This window comes from Temnothorax nylanderi, unplaced genomic scaffold, assembly GCF_030848795.1.
Source record: "Temnothorax nylanderi isolate EJ_2023f unplaced genomic scaffold, tnyl_v1.0 TNYL_tig0023_pilon, whole genome shotgun sequence".
Taxonomy (NCBI): Eukaryota; Metazoa; Arthropoda; class Insecta; order Hymenoptera; family Formicidae; genus Temnothorax; species Temnothorax nylanderi.
In genome coordinates, this window is record NW_027249085.1 from 631,014 (window position 1) to 649,511 (window position 18,498).

At 38.9% G+C, this 18,498-nt stretch overlaps 2 protein-coding genes across 2 annotated transcripts; one reads left to right on the forward strand and one right to left on the reverse strand.

Moving 5' to 3' along the window:
* Positions 1 to 351: 351 nt before the first annotated feature.
* Positions 352 to 18,473, forward strand: LOC139769546 (uncharacterized). The gene is made up of 4 exons (XM_071700694.1): positions 352 to 913; positions 1,432 to 1,583; positions 17,252 to 17,872; positions 17,965 to 18,473. The coding sequence occupies exons 1-4, from the start codon at positions 671 to 673 to the stop codon at positions 18,155 to 18,157; spliced, it is 1,209 nt and encodes a 402-aa protein (XP_071556795.1). The 5' UTR covers positions 352 to 670; the 3' UTR covers positions 18,158 to 18,473.
* On the reverse strand, positions 1,726 to 13,719 carry LOC139769548 (carbohydrate sulfotransferase 11). The gene is made up of 7 exons (XM_071700697.1): positions 13,555 to 13,719; positions 8,447 to 8,619; positions 4,400 to 4,653; positions 3,822 to 4,062; positions 3,346 to 3,525; positions 3,003 to 3,160; positions 1,726 to 2,881 (listed from the first exon to the last, which is right to left on the reverse strand). Exons 1-7 carry the CDS (start codon positions 13,565 to 13,567, stop codon positions 2,794 to 2,796), a joined length of 1,107 nt encoding a protein of 368 aa, XP_071556798.1. The 5' UTR covers positions 13,568 to 13,719; the 3' UTR covers positions 1,726 to 2,793.
* Positions 18,474 to 18,498: the final 25 nt, after the last annotated feature.

An 18,498-nucleotide genomic window follows, 5' to 3' on the forward strand; every position in this document is an offset into this window, starting at 1 on the left:
ACGGGCAGGCACATCTCACCCAGTGAACGTCCGGCTGTACGCACGCCACAATCCACTGACTCCGCAACGGGCCCGAACGGGGACGGACGGACGACGGACGAGAGGAGAGGATAGATAGACAGACAGACGGACGGACGGACGGACTGGCGGACGGGCGGACAGGCGGGTGGGCAGGCGGGCGAACGGATGGGTTGCTAGGGAAGCAATTGGCCCGCAGCAGCGACGTTCCACGTTACCGCGACGCAACCGTCGACGAGGTGCTCATCGAAGATTCGCGACCGTAAGCAAATAGCAAACCCTCGCGAATTGTCAGATCAGGTGGGTCAGGTGGAGCCCGAGGTGGTAATCGTAGAGCGCAGACGTTACCGACATTACCGGCTCGATTCGCGCGATCTGCCGTCGGTATCGAGGGTATCGAGACTGTCGAGGTCGAGTTCTATCACGTTGGCTGCCCTGCGCGGATCTGATCTCAAGTTTGAAATTTTCGCAACGACGAGAGCCCGCCGGCCGGCGGCCGCCCGCCAGTTTTCGCTCGTTCGCTGATCGCTCCAGAGTCCAGTTTGCTCGCGTGCGTCGGCTAGCCTGTTCTCGTGATTTTCGCACGGAGTAGAAACTCGGGAAGTTATCGTCTGGAAACGGAGGTACGCATAATCGACGTTAATCGCGAACAATGGAGTCCGGTGACGAGGACATGTTCGCTATCAGCGACGAGGAGGCGTCGTCGCCGGCGCGGACCGCGCCGGTCAATCCCGTCGAGGAGCACCTGCTGAAGCAGCTCGCCGACGTCCAGAACAGGATCGACGTCGCGGCGAGCGAGATCGCCGAGACGAAGGCGATCACCGCGCACGTTTTGAACGCCCTGGAGTGGCGCGCGCTTCACGGGGAGGACGCGAGCTCGGACTCGGACAGCGAGGTAATCGCGCGATTTTACTTGCACGTACAATAAACATGAGTGTTCGTTTCTTCGCGTAACTTCTATCTTTCCGGAGCTGGACGGCAACGCTTTACGACAGCCTCTCGCGTAATCGTTCAAGCATTCTCGATTTGGAGCATTATCGGCAAACTACGTTTTCGGAATCTCTCGAGTTGAAAATAAAACGCTTGATTTTTGCGAGAAATAATAATTCAAATCCCTATCTGAATAGTTTTCCCTATCCGAAGATATTAAAAAATTTTTTACTAATTTGAATCCCTTCAAGGGAGGCCCCAGAAGGGCTTTTTCCATTCAGAACAGAAAGAAGGACCAGAGAAGGTCCTTTATAGATGTAGAAAATTGTGCGTTTTTCCTTCGTCTTCATTTCTGCAAAAGTTTCACTTGAAAATTAATCTGTCGCATTCAATATAATAATGAGTATCACAATATATTGTCCATTAACTAGTGATATGTGAAATATTCAAGTATGATATTATAATATATTTTTGATGTTACAGTTGTACACTGCTGAAGGAGTACCTGTGGCAAAGAAACAGAAACGCAGCAGGGCTAGCAGCACAGAAAATATTTTGGAGCTAATATCGCAGTGGCAATGCGTACTTCAGGATAAATGGATTATTGGAGTAGAACTGTTCAACAGATCCTGTTGGTGAGTCATTTGTCAATTGTCATATGCGGTCTAATGTCTGATACAATGAAGGCGACACAATCAGGGAAATTATTGAATTAGAAATGCATATTTTATAGCTGCAAATTTGTAGGAGACCGATAAAAAATATCTACACACAGAATATCGTACAAATGATCTTTATTCAACAATGTGTTTTACTTTGCGAGTATAGAAATCCGTAACGCCGAGATATTTTTGCGTCATTCAAATTCAATCGTTGAGCGATCACGCAGACAAATATTTCATTTGAGACTTGAACCTTGAGTATCCAATTATTTTAATTAATTTCTACTGTAGTGAAACGTACGCAAATGTTGCTGTTGATTGACTCAAATGTTTTTGACTCAGAAATATACGTTTTTTATTATTTCTCGAAACAACGTAATTCTACAAAATGTTTGCATCTTAAAGTGATGTTATGTGATAAGTTAGTTACCTTAATATTTTGCACCATGTTTCCTTGAGGCAGTACTATTACCATCGTTACAGTGGTACTACATTTATGCTTACAAAGATTATTGTGCAGTTGTCGCGGACAACTCGGTGGCGTAATTAGATATTCTTGTTGCTTTATGCAAAACTGAGACTATCACAAATTCTCTTCAATGTCGCGTGTCACGTACTAAAATTCTTTCAATCTATCTAGACTTTTCTTAATCTTATTGCATTTCTATTTAAAGGCTTCAGCAACTTTTATTACTAATGGAACCTAACTCAATCTATATCATACGCCATTAAAACGGAAGATAATTGAGAGATCGAAAATTTTGAATTTGTAAAAATTTAGTTTATCTTAACAATTTAAGTACGCAAGCAACGAACTGCAAGTTCATATTTGCAAAACGTTTGCATCGTCCTTATTTATCGTAAATTTTCATTGAGATCTATATTCCCTAATCTCAGTATAACAATTCGATAAACTTTAACATATGCACTATCAAAATGTTCAATATGACAACGCAGTTTACGTGTAAATTACAAAACCAGGACATATCCTTCCATCCTTTTGAAGTCCCATATAAGAAATGCGTTGATCGTCACTATATACATATTCGAGTGTCACACTTCTTATCCCTCCAAATTCGTTTAAGCGCTACCTACGATTTCGTTGTGTGTCGCGTGCCTCGTTCCATTTCACGTACGGTCTCACACATTTTAAGCATAGACGAAATGCCAGGAGAAATGCCAATCACTTCTTACACGTTAGCGTAGTGATTTCATCCCTACCAAACGCTAAGTACTCTTCGGGTGAATAATCGAAGAGCACGAAGTCATACCTGCGAATCGTAAAGATAAGATAATTTTACATAATTATTTATACACTATTATATCTTCTATCGTACGCGAAATTACGTATGTAAATTTTACGACTGAAATCGTATGTTTCCGCGAACATACCTGAACATTTCGTAGAGCTCGTCAATCTGTGTTTTGGATAATTGCGTAAAATAATGTTTTATAACATCTTTCGTTTGGACGCCCTTAGTAGGATTTTTCCACTCGGGTTTGATGATGTGCCCCACATGAGCTTGCTTTATGAGATAGTCTTGGTCGTCCTTTAACAAAAAAGAGACAGTTTTAAAACGATTCTCTCGATTCAACGAAATACATCTATCTCGTTTAATATTCTACAAATTGGGGATATTTTCTTACAACACATGAACATAATCGAAAATTGCTCGTCTATCGTCGGCTCTTATGTCGATGGAGTCAAGGAACCCGATTAATTAAATTTACTTACATGCAGCGTCTCGAATTTAGCTATCACGTCGAATCGCACTTGGCAGGGTGTACAGAAGTTCACAACTGGTGTCCAATGCATGTCGAGATCGTTCCCCGCCCTCCTTTGGCATAACAGCCATCGCACAAATTCCTCGAAGAGCGGATATCTAGGACCTTGCCTTGTATTCGTCTTCGAATCCTGTATTTTACGAAAGATTTATTTTAAAATTTTGTGCGCGACATGAATGATTTTATCGATCGAAATCATTAATTTGAATTTGAAAATAAATTTGTACGGTTGCGCAGGAAAAGTTGATTCCAAAATTTTCAACGAATCTTTTCAAGTATCTTTTTTATTGATCTGCGTTTTTCTATATATTTCCATTCCCATAATTTCGCTAAATCCGCGATTCTGGTTGGAGAAGAATTGGAAGCAACTTATCTGGCGTGAATCTGAATGGTTATTATTTGTAAAAATCGTCGAAAGACGATTACCTTTGCCCTGTAATGCCAAACTATGTGTGCACCGAGGTTGCTGTGAAATGTGTGCGGCAGGCTGTGCTCCAGTTTATCTCGATAAGCGCTGATCAATCTCTCGAAGGGATGCCGCACTATCAGCAAACTGATGCTGTCGTTTAGATATTTAGCCAGCTCTTCCGCGCTATGCCTAGGATACCTCTGCCTGGCTAGCCAGACCGGCACTGCTTTGGAGGCCTTCAGAAATTGCGGGCTGTATCTGCAAAGTTAGCGCAATAACGATTATTCATTGATGATTCATCATGTCATTCATGATTATCAATGACGATCAATTATAATCGGCTCTGCTGTTCAGTAATTCAGTTAGTATTTTAGCAAATTGACGATGTTAAGAAATAAGAGAAATATAGAGAGTCTTCACACGAGTCCGGGTAATTAAAATAATTAAATATTTATCTGCAGAATTATCTTTTTTTACAATTGTATCTTGCAATCTGCAGCAGTAAATTACACGGTATATATATTTTATCTCCGTCGTGTTCGTTTTCATCGTTTCCGCGAGGAAGTTTAATTACGTAAACGACGATGGGACTTACCCCGCAAGTAAATTAAAGTTATACATCCATGATGTGGATGCTGCTTTGAAAACATTGCACCATATAAGGTGATATTCTCTATTTACAAGGAACTCCCAGGCGTTCGGCCTGTGAAGCGAGTCGTTGCCAGGACGATCGAGACCCTCCTCGGCACATTTTTCCGCCAGAAATTTCCGCCTGGCTGTTAGACGTTGCTCAGTTTCCGCCGTCGTAATCTGCTCCAATATTTTCTCCTCCGGCGTCAGATTCGCGTCCTGCCAAAATGTATTGAGTCCTCGATTTGTAAGGCAAGACTAATTTGTTAGAAAAGACGTAAATCGATACCCTATATTACGCAACAGCTTATTCTGCCGTTCGTTTAATGATGTCGCCTTGATCGCGTCATTAAATTAAGATGCTTTAAAATTACGGAGTGTCGAGAAATGCTACTACTGTCATTTATCGTTAACTTGGCCTAAATTAATAGTTAGTGGGCGGTTATACCGGAGACTACTCCAATGAACTATAAAATGAGCCGGTGCTACTGAATTATGAATTGGACACTGACGTAAGAGTTACGATATAAGTGTATCATGTAAGATACGAAATGTATCGAAGCTTACTTGCTCGATTATCTCACTCAATCTTTATAACGTCTTTGCTGACAATTGACAGAAATGAGAAATACGAGTACACGAGCGCACGCTTTATGCATGACAATTTAGTCATTATTATTATACTCTCCCAGTTATTATTCTCTGTATTATCATTTATGACGAGTAGCCTCGTTTATGCATACGTCTAATTATCGCATTATCCGCTTAATAGAAATTGGAAAAAAAGATTTGCTTATAACGCGCGTCGAATGGAATTATGAATAAATGCAATCCCCTCGCGATCGATATAGACTTAACAGCACTCGATTATAATAATACAGGTAATTACGAGATAGCGAGGACGCAGGTAATTATCAGATAATGAGAGATAACTATAGCGGTAACCACGCGGTTAGAATTGCGCACATGCGAAAAGTTATGAGAGCCGGGTCATCGATTGAGTTCGAAGAGTCCATGTACGCGAATCGCAATGCGAATCTTCCCGTCAAGACTACGATCGCGACATGTATATTGACCTTCTCCGCGACTCGTAAGGTTAATTCAATTTCCTAATTTCTGCAATTAGAATTTAAACACGTGGCTATACGTTTACTGCACCGCGTTGCGTCGAATGCACCGAATGCGGTCTTGATGAACGTACGGTATATTTGCATTTAAATTGGAGATCATGTCACTTATGAGCGCATCTCTCTTTTTTAAAGTACCATATTTCTCACATTGCTTTCAACATAATAAAGCGCTTAGTATGTTTAATTTATCAAGGAAAGTAATTATGGTATGATTTTCTGAACTAATAGTTAATTAATAGGAGCTAGTTTAAGTGCTACCCGTAGCTAAACATGATATATGTTTACAAGCGATAAGTACATGTGTACACGTAACAAATAACATGTGTGCAGAACGGGCTGCAAGAGGCAATTTTGTGTACTATATTGAGAGAGAGAGAGAGAGATACTATTTAGTGAACCGTGTCGCACAAATAAGATGGTAAGACGTTTCTGCGATTTCATGAATCATCTGTATTTTTGGGAAATTGGCTTCCGAGATGCTCAGAAACTATATATATATCCTTTGATTTGCGTCATCCTCTTATCAATGTTTTATTTCGTGACGCCCATTCACATAACAATTTCTGCCAAAAGACACAATTTTCCCGTTACAAGCGGTACAAATTAGAAATCTTTCAGTAATCCGGTAATTACAGAGTAAAGTATCTTACGTCAGCCCCCCCCCCCCCACGGGATTGTAAAGGATCAGTAATTTAGATTGCTACAAACTGATTGCGGTCGTGCCGAAACTCCGTAGAGAGTGACCTAAAAGCCAAGCCGAGAAACGTAAAAACTGATTTCTTCCCTCGACTCCGGCGAAGTCGTACGTCGCATCGTACGGCGCGGAAAAGCCGGCATCGATATCGGCATTGTAGCGCGGCAAGCTGGCAAAACCGAATGCAGAACTACCGGCTTCCGCTTATTGATTTCGATGTGGAACGCGCCTTGTGCGGCGACGACGAATGTGGGCCACGGAGGGTGGTGGCGCATCGCGCACGTTTCTGCACTGGCGCATCGTGCATACACGTGCCACCTGCGAGGCGTTAGGGCGGCACACCGCCGTTATTTTCCTGCCGTGTTTCTGCATTATTTACGTTAAGTAGGTACCGTTTGTTATTCAGCAGATAAGACAGATTCCGGTTAGGTAGCTTTCCTGCAATTAGATATTCTCCCTGTCGCGACTTAAGTACTGTTGTACGAGAAATAGCGGATTCTCGAGTCTTCCTTACAACACGTTTCCTTTATTTCGTGATTGTATAACAACCGCTACGGTCGCATTTTTTTCTCCGTTATTTTTGGCCATTATTACGTTTTTACTCGGCGCATTAAAGTGTAATAAGTAATTAATGTCTTTTGGATAAAAGTGTCTCTCTTATTTAGGTGGTGCTGGAATTAAAATTGTATTTTCGCTTCTAGTTATCGTTGGCTTCTATCTCTATTACTGTTTTATTCCTGACAAACTTTAATCCACATTCGAGTTTTTACATCTCTGATTGTGAAACGTTGTATTCTACGCTCTGATTCAATTTTTATTGCTCCGCAAGAGAGAGAGTAACTTTGTTAATAAAGACAATTACACGTCGTTTTTATTCTATGCAATACAAGTTTTCATCTCGCAGTTTTGTCAATATTAATTTTTTCCAACGTGTGCCTTTCCGGTTTATGCGCCTGAGACTTTGTAGCAAAAATATGGACTGTCACGCGTGTGTGATGACCGTAACTTATCATGCGAATGCTCCGACATGTAGAAACCTTTTTCGGCGTTATCTGAATCGGATAATCTCGCCGATTCTGTGAAATGTAATGCTTTCTTTCGGCTTTATACATGTTTCTTCTTTTATCTGATCTATTTGTCGTCACGTATCGTTAATGAAAAACGCTCATTGAAAAAATTTAGGTTGATTATTTGTAAAAGTATTGTATGATATTGTGCGAAAATTTTCAGACTAGGTATACAGTTATACAAAATCTCAAAACTATAAAAATTTTTTGTTGCTCAAAATTTTTTATATTTTACGTCGATAAACTTCTCTTTACTTTTTATAAAATTTTCTTCTTAGCAACGTATTTTTCTTTTTCTCTGAGAACAACCGAAATTTATTTGATATTGAAGAGCTTATATTAATAACATATTCAAATCGATAACATATGTATTTCTATTGAAACGTACGTGTGCATTTATAATTGTTTGATAAATCTCATGTCAAAAGATTTAATGGGTATTCGTTCCTGACAATCGTGAAATGATTATTTAGAAGCAATTTTGACTACCTTTCCGGACATTTAAATGGGTTTTAGGCGGGCACTGATCCACGTACCGCATTGCGCCTGGAAATGTGCCAATCTATGGTCGTTGTGCTTTACGTAAGGCAAACGTTTTCGGTCTCCCAGGAATCGGGGATGCCGGTAGGTACAGAACTCTGCGTTTCCTCAAAATTAACTCTTTTTTTTAATACGAACTTCTGTTATGTTCTGTTATGCGTCAGGAATGTGTAACGTGTCTTCTTGAAATAGCACATTTATAGCACGTTTAATAGAGATAAATGTTTGGTTAAGTGATAGCTCTCGGAAATGGAACCCAGCGCGAAATGATCGAAAGTAATGAAAATTTAGATTATACATTAATCAATATTTGCGATTTTCCTGGTATAACGTTGAAAATGGGCGGGAGTTCATGGCAATTATATATAGATTACGAGACCTTAATTTTGACTCTGGAGAATGCTATATTGAAACTAGAACGCTAATGAAATATCATGCTAATATTAAATGATCTACACTGATAAACATTTGGCTTTCGAATTCCACAAATTATCCTCGAATTATCCGAAACAATGCAGCGCATTTTTCGGATACTAAAGATCCGCGAAATATAAATAAAACTTCTGCGAGAGATAACTCACCTCCAGCGAATTCCCGTGCTGTAGGGTGTTGGTGCCATCCTGGCCCGACAGTATCAGGACGATAAGCGCCAGGACACCAGCGGCAAAAATAGCACGGCGAATTACTGCCAAGACGCGACGACGTGGGGTCATCTTCTCCCGGAGAACGTGTTTCCGTCTGTACTCATATCGGACTGAAATACGTTCAGAGCGTTTATCATACGGCGTTTCCCAAGTAATAAATCGTCGTAATTAATTGGCGATTCGCGAGTCTCCGGGTCATTACGTTAATTGCATTGTCTGTCGATCGCTTGCGACACCGACACTTGGAATCTCGTTAACGAGGACGTTCGAGATTGGGTGATAAACGAGCCGTTTCCGTGAATGCGGACGTAAACGTGTTAGGGTATTTCAGCTCAGGTATTATGCTCCGATCAGAAATTATTTAGCGTTCAGCACTCCGCAATTTGTAACTCTCGCGTCTGATGAACGGAACGTTATGCTTGTTTTAGCGGAGCAACCGTTTAAAATTCGGCAGTGTAAAATGTAAATAATCTTTATTTTATGACGAGGTAGAGACGATAAAATTTAAAGTTCGTGCGATTTTTTCGCAGGTATCGTGTACGCGTGTTCCGCTTTGACGAGGAAATGTAGCGCGATGATGACAAATATACTATTACATCCTCGCGCGACGCATCCTGGTATCTGACCCGGTCGATTTGATAGTTCGATCAATTGTAATCTTCTTTTAGAATTTTCGTTAGTAATTCTCCGTTATATCGACGTACATTTCGCCCTAACGCCCACGTGGAAAGACAACTGTGGGAGAACGCACCTGCGACGAGTTAAATGTTTGTTCCACACATCAGTATTTTAATCAGCTAAACATAAACTTTGCAATATTTGTATTCGGTAAAAAAAAAACCATTAAATTACTTTTCTCAAATACACAAGTATTTTCTGTGGTACTCTGTAGTTTTGCAATATCTACCCAGGTAGCACATATTAGTTTCATATACGTTTTTTGAACGTATACATAGTTTCATAACCGTAAAGAACCGTTACGAAACGTTTGAATAAAAATGTTTTTGAAACCATGATTTAAGAAACGTATTTTTTACGTTTCTACAGTTAACAAAAATACCTAATATTTGTTAAATTTTTTCTTACAAAATTATAATTTGCTTTATCTATATATATAATAGCTTTAACCCTTAAATGCCACCCGGGGTTCAGCGGACCCCAGACCCTTTACAATGATATATTTTCAAATGTTCCCGCCAAAAATGGAGCTCATATTTATTTATTTATTATTTTTTATTTTTTTGATTTTGGAGCCAATATTTTAACTGTTGGCGATTTTAATTTTTTATACTATGTTGAAATTGAAATTTTAACAATATAAGCATTTTATTCTCTTTTCTAAGCCTTGAACAACATTGAAAATAATTTTCATAACTAAATATCAAAAAATCAATAAGTAAGGAGACATTTTTCATGCTGGGGTCTTTCAGACCCCATGTGTCATTTACGAGATTTTTGAGAGGTGTGGCATTTAAGGGTTAATAGCCTTTTTTGAAACACACGGAAAAAAAGGATTTGCTACTATACGGACAACTAACATTTTTTGCTGCGAGAGCTAATTAATTTTGCAATAATAGCAAAATTAATTAGCTCTCGCAGCAAAAAATGTTAGTTGTCCTATATTTAACAAATAGAGTTATTTTATCGGAAAAGAAACGTTCCATCGAACGTTTTTCGAATGGACATTTTTACTCATGAGAAACGTTTCTAGAAATCGGTTATAAAACGTTTCGGAAAAACGCTTATAAAACATTTCTGAAACGTGTATGTGCTACCTGGGTAGCAGCTCGTATATAAAGACATCGAATCAAGACACGCGTAATGTCTCAAGAATACTCAAGTCGATGATTCAGACGATACAATAATTAGACCGGTGAAGAGAATTATAGGAGGCATAAGAGGAGGAATAAACACTTCGTTTATTCGCAGAATGCCACAGACGGCGTGAGAAGGAGGCGCGCCAGCCCGATGGAATGGGTAATCAGTTTCGCATTTCCCGGGACCGGTATGCGTTCGTCGTATATCGAGATCGCGAGTAATCGCGCGCCGAGCAACCGTGGAGTCGCGGAAATGTGACCGCATCCACGTGATAAGCATTCGCGCGCTGCAGAAATTCTCACGGTCAGTATGCCGGCGGTAATGTCAGCGTGGATGATCCCATTCGCTGTTTGACTTTCTCGACGTTGCTGTTAGCACAATCCTGTGTCTGATTGCGCGTCGAATGGAATTCGCAGATTCGTCGGGATTTGTCCATTGTGTTCTATCCGTCGGGTTACGTGAACCGTTATAACGAAGTATCACAATTCATAATATTATGATATGTAGGAACATTGGATTAGTCATTGTTTGTTAGAAGGAAAAGTTCGAGATATTTCATGCGCAATATAAACGTATCAAGGATAATCTGAGCAATAAGGAGGAAAAGATTTTAAAAATAACACATTGAGTGATAATGAAAAAGCAGTTCTCGATACCCGTCGTAATTATCTTTGCAATTAAATGTAATTATATTGCTGGCGTTTTATGAAACAAAGTCTTTCGTTAGAAGGGTAATCGCAGGGGGATGTGTAATTATCGAATAAAGCGAAATGTAGGCTACATAAATCTCGCTTTTCATGAAACAAGTTTCGTGTTGATATATCGCTCGCGTTGCGCTTGACGGGTAAAAAGAGCCGAAAAGAAAAATTGCACAGTTGCGAAAAGGATTTAGTAGGGCGTACATTTTCGCGGAAAGCGTTGCGTAAAAAGTACGTACGATCGAATTCCATCAGGCTTTATAAAATAAGCGCTTGTTTCGGCAATAGTTTATAGTACCAGTATTTGTGTAATATACTATAAAGCATGAGAGGTTGTAGATGTTGCTTTTTTACCGAATTTTGACAAAATTGCTATTTTGATAAATAACTGATAGAAAATGGTGATTTATTGAGATAATCGCGACTGCTCTTTAATAATTTTAAATCGTAAAGAGCGCTAATTATTATTAGAATATTTTAGTATAATTGTTTCTAATAGTACTTTTTACACCTATTTTATGTATAATAAACTTGTTTGCTACGTTGATGTTGCAATATCATAATTATCGGTATCAATCGGTCAGTTTTTAAAGCAAAAATGACTTCTTTCCGTTTCATACCGTTCAGATAATCTATTGTGCCATTCATCTGCGGTCACATAATCTTTACGTAACTCTATTCTTTATTGTGGACTCGATGCAATCAGAAAAATGTGCTTTTCCTGCTTCGCTGTCATCATGAAAAAGTTGATTCAAGTTGACTAAACAGTCGGATAAATTTTTTTTTAATGGATAATTGTGTTTATGATGAGATATATTACGTCGATAATAATATATGTACAACATAACAAGAAATGGAGAGTCATCGGTCAGAACGATAACTCCCTTACGCAACATTAGTGCGAATATAAACAGAATTTATCTTATTCGCGAATAGGCCATCTTCGTGCAACATAATGCGAAATGGATCCATACTCAGGATTTCAGCATTAGATTACACAAGCCTGGGGCGATTCTGTGTGCATGTAACTTATGTTTTCCGCGAGATCCATGACGGGAGACACGGTTCGTTCCCACAGGGAACGATCTTTGATCTCGAATCTCGACGTGAATGGAACCGTTGATTTGTAATTCACGATTTCATTTGCACTGTGTACGCGGAATAAGAACTTACTGCTGAAGCATGTGACAGCGGCAGATGTTGGCTCAAGTATTAACCTATTATCATCCGATTAAAATTTTGTCAATAAAAGATAGTGATTTGGAAGATAAGTAATTTGAGATGGAAAAACTGCTGATGTTTTTAGAAAGAATTAACTGTCAATTAATCTCAATAAATCTTAATAAATTTTGCTTTAAAAAAAAAGTATAAGATGGCGACGAATGACATTATTAAAATTATTAAAGAGCAGAGACTTCACTCAATGTAAATGATTACGACGCGTATTTGTAAAATCAGATCAGAGACAATATTTGCGCATAAAAGATTCGTGCGTAGGCGGTGACTGAACAAAATATCGTTAATCAAATTGTATTAGTCATGAATGTTATGACTTGGTAAATACCTGGCAACAGATCGAATAATAAAAAAAGGAAGTACGGTTGCATGGATTTTATAGAAATGGTCGGAAACTACTTGTGCAATTGTTCTTTTTCAAGGATCGGTTTATTAGAACTAGCCTTGAAATCATAATCTACGACAAGTAACTGCGAGAAACATGTTAAAGGAATCAAATGGCAGATAAGATTTCACTCTCTCTAAAGTCAATTAATTTCGACCTTAATTTAAGTAGGCCGGTTGCGTCAATTAACATTGACTCGATTAGTTCATTTCTTTTTCTGCGTCTGTACTATGGGCAGGTCTATCTTGTACAAAGAGAGAGAGAGATAGTGAGAAGATCTATAACTTATTGTTAGTTAATCCGTATTATCGGTACAATTTGATCCCTTCCACCCCTTTTTAAAAACCGAAACAAAATAAGTCAGTTGAATCATGGTTCGTTTAAGGTAACTTTGGGCTCAGTTTTACTAACGATGAATTCGAACTATATAGTTTAACTGCTTGATTTTTTTATGATTTTAATTTATGGCACTAGCAATAATAAATGATAGAAGAAAAAAATTTCATGATATTAATAACATGAGGTTTCAGTCAGATTAAGTTAATTTGCAGTTCCCCTGCAATACCGTATCACGAATACGTTAGAATCCCAGGTTTGTCATAGAACAATCGCGAGTCGTCCGTGATAATTTTCACTTTGGTCTAACATTATTGTTGACCCTGCACGCGATTCGACATTACGTTAGCGTATCTTTGTATTCTTTAACGCTGTCGCGAAAAACAGCGCTTCCTGGTTGACGACGGCCGATCGGTCTCGCAAGAAAAACAGTCGTGATACAGCTGTGTCATGGGTTCACGGGGTCAGCGGGTGGCCTTTCTAATCCCGGGATCTGCGCGGCGGGAGACCGCGATACCACCGGGGAGACCTCCGTCTCCAGGTCGATCGTCGCGTGTGTATCGCGGGTATACCTTCTCCGGGCATATATCCGGCGGCGGGATCACTGACGCATTTGTTGTCGCGCGCGAGCGTCGTCGGCGGGCGTCGTTTCTCCCCTGGATCGGTGCAGCGCGTCGGTGCGAGGGACGTCGGACGTGGTCGCGCCGCAGGAGGCAGGAGCGCGTACGCGGTGTGTGGTGCCACGTGATGCGTGCCGCGTGTCGCCAGGAAAAGTACGATGCCGTACGATCACGGCGGCATCGTGCAGATCACTGAGGCCGACCGACCGGCTCGCTCCATGAGCGCCTCGACGCTCGCGTTTCCGACGCTACCGCCCGACCCGTCCCACCAGGGCCGGGTTTCGTAGGGTACCTCTCGCGATATGCGCGATGTTTCTTAGCCGAGAGATCGGAGCACGCGAAGTACTCCGGCCATCCCGTTACGAACTCTAGAAAATTAATCTACACATATTTCTAACTTAAAGTTGAGAAGCCATATCTAGAAAGAAGTTTCTTTTAAGTTTAAAATTAATTTCATGTTCTTGACGGGTACGGTAGAAGTGAATACGTACATATACACAAGAATACGAATCAACAGAATTTATTTATATCTTAGTACACATAGATTATACGTGCATAGATATGCTTTCCTTGGCATCTCATGCGTGAATAAAAACAGTTTAAATTCCATAATAATAAGATGTAGTAAAATTAAAATGAGGCTAAGATAAAGATGCATTTGCAAGTGAATGGTAGGTGAATATGAGAATAGTAAATATTAATCTTATGTCGGGGTATAAATACCCGACGCCAGGCCTGCGGCTTGCCTCTTTCCGTTCATTGGTCGGTTTTTTCGCGGGTCGATTTGCCGCTGGACGTTTCTCGCGCAAACGCGCCGTGATTTGCGAGCCACCGCGAGCAAGTGAACGCCTTCTCGGTCGGGGATCGATCAATTGAAATTGAAACTTAATTACTAATGATAACTCGTGTGATTCGCGACGTATCGACCGCGCCGTACAATCGTCAATTGCAGACGCTGTTTCCAAATTGCGGATTCGATATTGCAACTTGCGCCGCGAAAAATTGACGAATGCAATGTAACATTTTCCTATCTTTCTCGGACATAAGTTTTATGAATGAATTTCAAATATTTAATTTTATAATTAGAAATAATGTGAATTATATTTTTACGCTAATATTTCTACATCACATTCAATTTTACTTCCCAGGTAGCACATATTAGTTTCATATACGTTTTTTGAACGTATACATAGTTTCATAACCGTAAAGAACCGTTAAGAAACGTTTGAATAAAAATGTTTTTGAAACCATGATTTAAGAAACGTATTTTTTTACGTTTCTACAGTTAACATACAGATTTCTAGAAACGTTTCTAGAAATCGGTTATAAAACGTTTCGGAAAAACGCTTATAAAACATTTCTGAAACGTGGCTACCTGAGTTGTTTGTTATTATTCGCATCTCAATTTGTATTGAAATGTAGAAGAGAAGAATAAAATACGAAATTACCGAAAAATAAGTACCGATTAACTTTAAATGAAACAATTGTTGTTGATATCTTATTTTTTTTATTCGTTAGTCAGAAAATATATATTTTATACTGTTTTGGTGCGATCTTTTACGGCTGTCTTCACTTCGTCATCGCTAGTGAATTGTTGTGGCACTTGAAATTCCTTTATCCGCTGACTTCCGCTTGATTTTTCACTCGAAGAAATTTTTAGCGGTTCCTTCAACAGCGGTGATGAGGTGAAAATAGCTATACCAGATTGCGTCAAGACGTCGCCAGCAGATTTCTTCGACCAAACTTCTGTCGCGATACAATATTTCAATTTATAGAGAGCAACGAGCTGAAAAGTAGATTAGAGTACGTAGAAGATTGCGATGAAAAATAATGAAATCGGAGAAACTTCTTTCTTGTTTATATTCTCACGTTTATTAGCCAATCAACGTTTATTTTTTACATGTATCTAATATGAAGAATTTTCTAATTAATTAATTTTCAATTTCTCGCGCTTTAACTCGCTCTAGATATATTGTTAAAACGCAAGCATTATGTGTGTAACAAGAGAAAGGAACATAAAATATTACGCGCAATTTGGATTTCATATAGAAGGATAGAAAGAGAAAAGAAGGAAAGAAAGTAAATTTTGCATATTATATCAGCGTTCACTATAAATCGCATCAATTTACATAATAAAATTATTCCATCACCGTTGATATCGCGTTATTATACTTTTGCAGGAACATCGCGATTAATATCTTTGTTCGCGGGTCGATTTGCATGGATAATGTCAATGTAGGCGTTGCATTCAAGGTCGATTCGCGTGTGCATATCCGCCAACTTGGCAACCGCGTTATCTGTGCGTCACCTGATTTCTTTTTTTGGGAGGAAAACCGTCTGTAATTTTTTAAATATAATAATACTACTTGGAGTATTATAACGTAATAGTGTCGATTAGGAAATGTTAAAATTAAATCCATATATCTTGCAGAAAATGTAAATCGAATGAAAAAAGAAAGATTTAGTTGAATTGTCTGAATGGCGAAAGTTGAGATGGCGTATTTTCCTTCTTTATAAGGTACGGACCAATGGTGGTCCGTCTTCGATTATTCTCGTATCGATATGTCAAACTGTTCGGACAATAAATCTGTCAGTTTAAATACGACGCATTTCTTCTATCATTTTTTCTTATTGTCAGCATGTTTGTCGTGAATTGATATTCAAATAAAATGAATTAAAAATGCAAGCTGTTTATCGCTTCGATTAGCTCGCAACGATCTGCATTCATGCTATGCAAATATACATTACGAACATTACGTAATATCAGGGGTTTTCATTAAATGCATTACTGAATATATACATAGAAGTATCCTACGATTTATGCATGCGCACAATAAGTCATTCATTATTATCATTAAATGCTCTCTAAATCTGAATCAGTGAATAATCACTGATATCAGTGTAAAGTATGCCTGATTCATGAAAAGTGGCATACTTCATGAATCAGGCATACTTTACACTGATATCAGTGACTATTTACTGATTCAGATTTAGAGAGTGAGGCATATCTATATCATGTGGCACATCAACGAATTTTAGCTAAGACATTTTCCTGATTTACTTTTCAATGTTTAGTTTTGGAAATATCTAGTTAGTGACACAACACAACTTTCCTATTTTTGCCGTCAATATTGACTTCTCCCTAGAAAGCGCGAAATATCTCCTTCCCAAGAATAGTTTCTCCCAACAAATCATGACATCACATCACGATGCAAAGACAGTTTATTACCATAAATATGTAATGTAATTAGACACAGGATAAAAATTTCTGAGAGCTAAAATCAAAATTTCTGAAATAACGAACTTCTTTTATCGTTATCATTTAAATATATTTTACATTCTGTAACGAGATAATGATTTGGAGGATTGTCAATATTAAACTTTTAATAGAATAAGCCGCAAAATCCTTATTTACATTATTAAATTTAGATGAGCGTGAAATTTAAATTCTATGAAAATAATAAATATTTGTTATAACTATAATTTATGCACTACGAACTTTACATTCTTTAGAAAAGCAGCAACAAAGATATTTTATTAATATACATGCGAGCTAAAAACCGAGTTGAAAACTGTGTGTTGAAAAAAAGAAGTTCTTAGACGCGATTGTTAATAGCGTAGAATGCGGTTATGTAAGTTTTCTTTGCAGCACGTTGCTCAACCCCAGATATTATCCATACGTGTTACCTATGCGGGGCGAGGGGATTTTCGGCGAGTCGACCTTCTGGAAATTGAAAGAAGAACGTTTCTTCTATACGAAAAAGATCAAGTCGATCCAACCCGGAAGGTCCCACCCTGTCGTGGCGACAATGGTGCTCGATCTACCGATGTTCGATCAGGAACCTGTCGTCAAGTGCTGGGGTATAATCTCGTACGAGATCGATGACACACAATTCCAAGTCCCAGTGCCACCCATTCAGCTCTCCATTGTCGAAACGATCGATAGTTCGTGTATAAAGTTCTTAAATGAGAGCGAGTACGGTGCGATATTAGCCCTGAAAAGCACGTCCACCATAGAAAAGATCGTTAACGTTCAGTTCTCGAGAGACGAGCAAGATGATCAAGACGATCAAGACGACCAAGACGACCAAGATGACCAAGATGATCAAAATGGGTTCGGCGACAAACTCTATCGTCTCTTGACCGCGAAAATCTTTACGAAGGTTCGCGGCAACGTTTTCTTGGCGAAAGAACACGGCTCCCTGATGTACTGTCTGGTCGAGATACAATCGATCGATGTCGACGAAGCGAATATCAAGATCTTCGCCAGGTAATGGATGAGTAGAACTACGCTTTCTTCGGATCGCAATTTGTGATAAAACGTAGGATGGTAGATTTACATTATCAACGATACGATTGCAGATCTGTCAATCAGCTGAACATAATATTGCACCTTCTGCAAGACGAATTTCCACATGTATCTCTTGTGGAGGAGACTGATGATTGCGTTGAGGCTGCGATGGCTCTGATACGCGAGCTAACGATGATTCGCGATAAGAAAAACATCCGCGAGATACAAGAAGCGAAAGTGATAACAGACTTACTTATTCCTTAAGTTCTATTTATCACTGTTTATATAAAATATTGCTTACTCATAGAGGAAGCTTTGTTTTCCTTGTATTATATTATAATATGCAATGTAATATTATATAATTATGTTGACATAATGATATCGTGTAAAAATATACCAAAAAAACAAAAAATTGTTAACAATTGATGTAGCAATATATCATGCGAAGAACAACATCGACGAAATAGAAAAAGCAGTATGTTAAATAAATTAAGCTTTCATTACTTTGTCTAATTTTTCATTTTTTATAATATTGATATAATTAATATAAGTATTGAAATAAAATTTATATTGTTACCAATTGTTATCATCTTACTTTCTCAAGA